This window comes from Salvelinus alpinus, chromosome 29 (genome assembly GCF_045679555.1).
Source record: "Salvelinus alpinus chromosome 29, SLU_Salpinus.1, whole genome shotgun sequence".
Lineage (NCBI taxonomy): Eukaryota > Metazoa > Chordata > Actinopteri > Salmoniformes > Salmonidae > Salvelinus > Salvelinus alpinus.
Genome location: NC_092114.1, coordinates 33,295,289 through 33,302,740, shown reverse-complemented (window position 1 = coordinate 33,302,740; position 7,452 = coordinate 33,295,289). Strand labels below are relative to the sequence as shown.

The 7,452-nt window shown below is 42.7% G+C and overlaps 1 protein-coding gene across 1 annotated transcript in view; it reads right to left on the bottom strand.

Annotated features, from left to right (window-relative positions):
- Window positions 1-1,453: 1,453 nt before the first annotated feature.
- LOC139558527 (RNA polymerase II subunit A C-terminal domain phosphatase-like) overlaps window positions 1,454-7,452 on the bottom strand; it is a 156,081-nt gene continuing 150,082 nt past the window's right edge. The window contains exon 13 of the mRNA XM_071373694.1: window positions 1,454-2,144. Within this exon, the coding sequence (XP_071229795.1) occupies window positions 1,979-2,144 (166 nt within the window). The 3' untranslated portion in view covers window positions 1,454-1,978. The remainder of the gene's footprint in view (window positions 2,145-7,452) is intronic.

Sequence of the window (7,452 nt, the reverse complement as noted above, 5' to 3'; positions counted from 1 at the left end):
AAGCAATTTATCTTATGTCATCGTGATGACTATAAAGTTTTATACTATCACCACCAATCTGATGTAAAAAGGACGTGTAATTCCACAAAATGTTAAGGCGTGAAAATGCAAGCTTGTGTAAAGTAGCAACACAAACTGTCCACATTAGGGAAATTTGCACAGTGTAAAATAATTGTATATGTCAAAATAATTCAACATGTCAATTTAAGGTGATAGTATATGTTGCCCACTTAAACTATTGAACAATGACATCTATTTCTCACCCATTTAACCATTTAGAGTTTAAAAATGCTCTCAAACACAATTTAACTGGGCGCTCTAAACTAGAGCCTCCATAGTGTCTGTGCAGCTGCCTGAACGTTTGACGTTCCTACTAAGAGCAGTTGAGACTGGGACACTTTCTGAACCTGGCTGAAATGTTAGTAAATCAATGCCTCTGCAAGTGGCTAAAACATAAATCACCTGCTAGAAGTAGCTATAAGAGCTAATAAGAAGAATGGTAATAAAGCAAAACAAAATAGCTCCACCAATCACAGGCTCCAGTGAGTGGAGGTTGAGACAGTGACCTGGTTGGTGGGTCTCGAACCTAATCCTTTGACAGGTGAATTAGTCTTGACCATAGACATGGCATCCTTGCATCTGGCCCATTATAGCGTCTGTGAAAGCACGGGCAGCACCAATGAGGTCATTGAAGTAGTCAATTTTCTTCTTCGAGTCAGCAAAAAACTGAAAGGGTGTATACTGCCACCAGGAATGTGTTGTTTGAACAGGTATAACGCCAAAGGTGGCGATTTACTACCACCTGCAGTTATGGAATGTTTGCTCACGAGTGTAATTCATTGGCTGATCCCTACTGATGAGTTGGATGGAATTATGTGATCCTTCCTTAACCCATAGGAAGTCCCACCCAGCTAAGTATTTTAAAATGGTGAAAGTCATCAATGTCACTGCCCATGTCAGAATGGCCTTTTGGGCACTAGCATCCTCTCTCTCGACCAGGTAACTTTTGAAGTTGGTGTTGGAAAGGTTGATCAAGACCATTGGTGGAGCCAGGAGGACAGGCACTGCTCATTGGTGGAGCCAGGAGGACAGGCACTGCTCACTGGTGGACCCAGGAAGACCGGCACCTCTCATTGGTGGAGCCAGGAGGACCAGCACAGCTCATTGGTAGAGCCAGGACTGCTGCCACAGTGCAGCTTATATACTTCCTGCTTTGAGCTTTCAGCCAGGTCAGTCAGAAGATAAACTGGTGATAACTATTGGTTGTATAATGAAGATGTTGATATTGCAGTGCATCCTGGGTGTTTCTCAGATAGCTCAGTTGACTTCATAAAGCTACCAACCAGAGTCATATATACATATCGATCTCTATATATGGCTCTGGTACCAACGCCACGGTAAAGAAGAACAGAGAGGAAAAGATCCAATGGGACACATTCAGGCGTCTTAGTCATTCTGCTGGTAACAATGTTTTAATGATTAACCCCTAAAAAACAACAGGAAATAGGAACACAGGATGTGACGTCAGAGTAAAATGTATAGCTGCAGGCTTTGATTGGCCTAGTTCAAACTCTTTGGCATCATACGACCAATGAATTAAGTAATTTGTTGAATTTATATAAAAGTCTTAATATGAAAACAAACTCAAGTAATACTAAATTAGCCAAAATCTCTCCTATTTTTTTTTATCTTACAATAAAACAACTGTCGAAAGTTTCTACATTAACCCTAAAAATGATCTACAACTATATTTACACACCGACGTTTTCCTACTGTACTAACCTACCTTTTCATTCTGTACAACACATTCAACCTCGTTAAAACACATCCACACACACACCGGCACACAGCGTAGAGACAAAGATTCAGGCACCACCTGGACGTAGATTCAGGCACCACCTGGACGTAAATCTGCTGGGGTAACTTAGAGTGTTTCTGTGACGCATCGTTCACAAACGTCCAATCAAATTGATCCTTGTCAAATGAAGTCGTTGAGCTCCGCATCCAGGGCAGCGGCCATCTCATCAGCCTCTGAGCTGCTTCCTTCCTCTTCCTCATTAGAATCCTTGGTGGACTCGTCCGCCGACTCCCCCTCTTCCTCCACTTCCTCCTCCTTGGCCTCAGCAAGCTTGCGCTTCTGTCCCCTGGAGAGAGAGGGAGAGAATGGTTGATGAGTAAAACCTTTTGTCTTGACACTTACTGCTATTGACACAAAGGGAATGGTCTCCTAATATGATGTTACATCATGTGTATAGATCATACTGAAGGGATGTCATTTAGCCATTAGCAGAAAAAGCAATACAGCGAAACATAACAGCAACACTATTTGAGTAAACAACCAGACATGAAATCTGAACAGTATTACAACCATGTGGGGGTCTTTGGTAACTATCACAACGCTATTCAGACAGAACAGGGTGTTACTGATGTACCAAATCTCCTATATCCCTATCCAAGATGAAAAGGACTCACCACTATATTGAAGATTCATAATTTGCCTTGTTCCACACAAGACTGCTCTAACAATAACACCCCTGAGAACAGTCTGATGTAATGAGAGAGTAGGACTCTTCTCCACAGAGCTGTAGCAAGTCGTATTCTACTGGAGCTGTCTAGTTACTGCCGCTGTGCTTCTATTCTCCCCCAGCCGACGCCATTCACAAAAGGCTGAGAAATACAGAGAGAGAAAGTCACAGACAGAGCACACGGCATGTGATACATCAGCCTTTCCTCTCTATTCCAGTTAAAGGAGAGAGAGCGAGACAGACACAGACAGACAGAGCGAGAGACTGATGCAGCCCCAGCAACGTACACCCTGCCCAGACCAGCGAGACACCCTCCCAAAAGGACCAGCACCAAGAGAACCCACGGCAAGAGAGCCTACACCCAGACCACAGTGTCACTAGCCACACCCCAACCAGCTGAGACCACCCCAAACAAACCCTGGCCACACCCTATACAGGACCCCCCCAGATCAGGCCTATGCCCCTTCTGGCCCCCCGCCCCTGCATCAAGGACCTCAATATGACAGCAGGACATATGCCCAGGCCGTGAGCAGAGAAACAGGCCCAACCTCCACTAATACATTGCCCAAGCCCCATCCTGCAACCTAAGAGGTATGTATCAGATGCTCAACATGCTCTGCTCACACCTACTGTGATGGTCCGGGCCTAAACCACACGAAAACAACACTAGATACTATGGAACACAAAGATTTTACTATCTCATCCTGGAATATACAAGGTCTGCGGACATCTGCCTTTGGCCTAAAGAACAGGAACCAAGACTTCAAAGAAATTGGAAATACAGACATTGTCATCCTACAAGAAACATGGTACAGAAGAGACAGTATTGCATCCCAAATATGCCCCCCTTGAAACAACTATGACAAAACAACCCAAAAGATGAGTCACAACTCATGCAGCTCTGTCGCACGCTGTGTCTGTACATAGTCAATGGTAGAGACTCCTATGGTAGGTACACCTACAGCTCATCCCTTGGCAGTAGTACTGTAGATTACTTTATCACTGACCTCAACCCAGAATCTCTCAGAGCGTTCACAGTCAGCCCACTAACACCCCTATCAGATCACAGCAAAATCACAGTCTACTTGAACAGAGCAATACTCAATCATGAGGCATCCAAACCAAAGGAACTGAATAATATTAAGAAATGGTATAGATGGAAGAAAAGTAGTGTAAAAACTAACCAAAAAACTATTAGGCAACAATAAACTTCCTGGACAAAACATTTCACTGTAATAGTTAAGGTGTAAACTTGGCAGAAAGCCTAAACAGTATATTTTACCTTCCAGCTTCTATATCAAATCAAAAAATGTCAAGCAGACAACCTAAGAAAATTTACAACAATGACAAATGGTTTGATGCAAAAACCTAAGAAAGAAATTGAGAGACCTATCCAACCAAAAACATAGAGACCCAGAAAACCTGAGTCTACGCCTTCACTATGGTGAATTACTACAATACAGAAATACAATACGGGAAAAAGAAGGAACAGGACGTCAGAAATCAGCTCAACGTAATTGAAGAATCCAGAGACTCTAACCCCTTCTGGGAAAACTGGAACACACTAAACAAACAACACGAAGAGTTATCTATCCAAAACGGAGGTGTGGATAAATTGCTTCTTCATTTTTTTTTTCTCTATAAAAAAGAACAGCAAAAACATATACATGATCAATTACAAATCTTGGAATCAGCTATTAAAGACTACCAGAACCCACTGGATTCTCCAATTACATTGAATGAACTACAGGACAAAATACAAACCCCCAAAAGACCTCTGGTGTTGATGGTATCCTGTTCATGAAATGATAAAATATACAGACCACAAATTGCAATTGGCTATACTTAAACTCTTTAAAATAATCCTCATCTTCCCCAATATTTGGAACCAATAATTGATAATCCCAATCCACAAAAGTTGAGACAAATTCGACCCCAATAATTACCCTGGGATATGCATCAACAGCAATCTTGGGAAAATCCTCTGCATTATCATTAACAGCAGACTTGTACATTTCCTCAGTGAAAACAATGTACTGGGCAAATGTCAAATTGGCTTTTTACCAAATTACCGTACAACAGACCACGTATTCACCCTGCACACCCTAATTGACAAACAAACAAACGCAAAGTCTTCCCATGCTTTGTTGACTTCAAAAAAGCTTTTGAATCAATTTGGCATGAGGGTTTGCTATACAAATTGATGGAAAGTGGTGTTGGGGGGGAAAAACATCCGACATTATAAAATCCATGTACACAAACAACAAGTGTGCGGTTGAAATGGACAAAAAACACATTTATTTCCACAGGGCCGTGGGGTGAGACAGGGATGCAGCTTAAGCCCCACCCTCTTCAACATATATATAAACACATTGGCGAGGGCACTAGAACAGGCTGCAGGACCCGTCCTCACCCTACTAGAATCTGAAGTCAAATGTCTACGGTTTGCTGATGATCTGGTGCTTCTGTCCCCAACCAAGGAGGACCTACAGCAGCACCTAGATCTTCTGCACAGATTCTGTTAGACCTGGGCCCTGACAGTAAATCTCAGTAAGACAAAAATAATAGTGTTACAAAAAAGGTCCAGTTGCAAGGACCACAAATAGAAATGCCATCTAGACACCGTTGCCCCAGAGCACACAAAAAACAATTCATCCCTCGGCCTAAACATCAGCGCCACAGGTAACTTCCACAAATCTGTGAAAGATCTTAGAGACAAGGCAAGAAGGGCCTTCTATGCCATCAAAAGGAACATAACATTTGACATACCAATTAGGATCTGGCTAAAAATACTTCAACCAGTTATAGAACCCATTACCCTATATAGTTGTGAGGTCTGGGGTCCGCTCACCAACCAAGAATTCACTAAATGGGAAAAATATCCTCTGTGTACAACGTAAAACACCAAATATGCTTGCAGAGCAGAATTAGGCCGATACCCTCTAATTATCAAAATCCAGAAAAGATCTGTTAAATTCTACAACTGGCTGAAAGGAAGTGATTCCCAAACCTTCCATAAAGCCAACTTCTCCAGGTTCATCTCTCTGTAGGTGAGTACCCTAAGCAAGCTGGTCCTGGGGCTCTGTTCACAAACAAACACCACAGAGCCCCAGGACAACAACACAATTCGACCCAAACAAATGAGAAAACCAAAATATAATTACTTGACATATTGGAAAGAATGAACAAAAAAAACTGAGCAAACTAGAATGCTATTTGGCCCAAAACAGAGAGTACACAGTGGCAGAATACCGGACCCCTGTGACTGACCCAAAACAATGTACAGACTCAGTGAGCATAGCCTTGTAATTGAGAAAGGCCGCCGTAGGCAGACCTGGCTCTCAAGAGAAGACAGGCTGTGCGTACACTGCCCACAAAATGAGGTGGAAACTGAGCTACACTTCCCAACCTCCTAACAAATATATGATATATTAGAGACACATATTTCCTTCAGATTACACAGACCCACAAAGAATTCAAAAACAAATCCAATTTTGATAAACTCCCATATCTATTGGGTGAAATTCCACAGTGTGCCATCACAGCAGCAATATTTGTGACCTGTTGCCAAAAGAAAAGGGCAACCAGTGTAAATTACAACCCATATTTATTTATTTTCCCTTTTTTACTTGAACTATTTGCACATTGTTACAACACTGTATATAGACAGAATATGACATTTGAAATGTCTTAATTCTTTTGGAACTTGTGTGAGTAATATTTACGGTTCACTATTTGTTTATTTCACTTTTGTTTATCCCTTTCACTTGCTTTGGCAATGTTAAAATAGGTTTCCCATGCCAATAAAGACCCTTGAATTGAACTGAGAGGTGAAACCAAATGGAGAGAGGATAGGACATGTATTCAAGAGACCAAGGGACTCCCTCCAGGAGGGTGAAGGGTTAAACATGCCCACCTCTCCCCTCCTCCACCCCTGGCTCTGTGACATCTCCCCTCCTCCACCCCTGGCTCTGTGACCTCTCCCCTCCTCCACCCCTGGCTCTGTGACATCTCCCCTCCTCCACCCCTGGCTCTGTGACATCTCCCCTCTCCCCCCAGTGACACCTCCGCAGCAGAGGGCTCGTTAGCATGATGCTAATGAGGCAGGTAGGGGAGCGTGTACAGTAGGATTACATCACACACACCTCCACAGAGAGAGAAGGGGGCTTTCTCATTAGTGGTCTTCTGTCAGTTTGTCCTCCTAACCCTCTCACCAACCCCCTACCCTCCACAGAGCAGCAACACTCTTGATTAGTGTGTTCATTAAAACTAGAACCGCCGAAGGCCGACGCCCACTGCCGTTTGATTTTGTGGTGCACCATATGAACCACAAGTGGTGGCGCTTATGTTCACGGCAAATCATTTGACCACACGCCTTGTGGGTTGACAACTCTTTTCCTTTGAATTCATCAACAAAAAAGCTGTTAATGGACTTTATTACTTACTCGTGGTTGGGTAGGTTACTTTCTAAATATAATCTGTTACAGTTACTGATTACAATTTTGGACAGGTAAGGTAACTTTTGGATTACCTAAACTCAGTAATGTAATCTGATTACCTTCTCCCCTTAAGAGGCCTTAGAAAACGACAAAAAGGATCCATCAAACATTTGGTGAGTCTGACTTGTGGTCAGACACGCTCAGGTGGAACAAATGTGTATTCATCCTGCAACCAGCCACTTTTACCCCTGTTTACAATCCCTCCAGTACCACTGCACACTGGAATAAAAGTACGGGCACTGACCTACCTGTATATAACTGGACCTTTTCTCTTCCCTCACACTTCATGTGTTGTATTTCTTATCTATATTACTACCTTTATTGCATATTATCGGGAAAGAGCGCTCAAGTTACGCATTTCAACTGTACTGTTTTACACCTGCTGTATCCTGTGCATGTGACAAATCTGAAAACGAGAAACTTCAAAA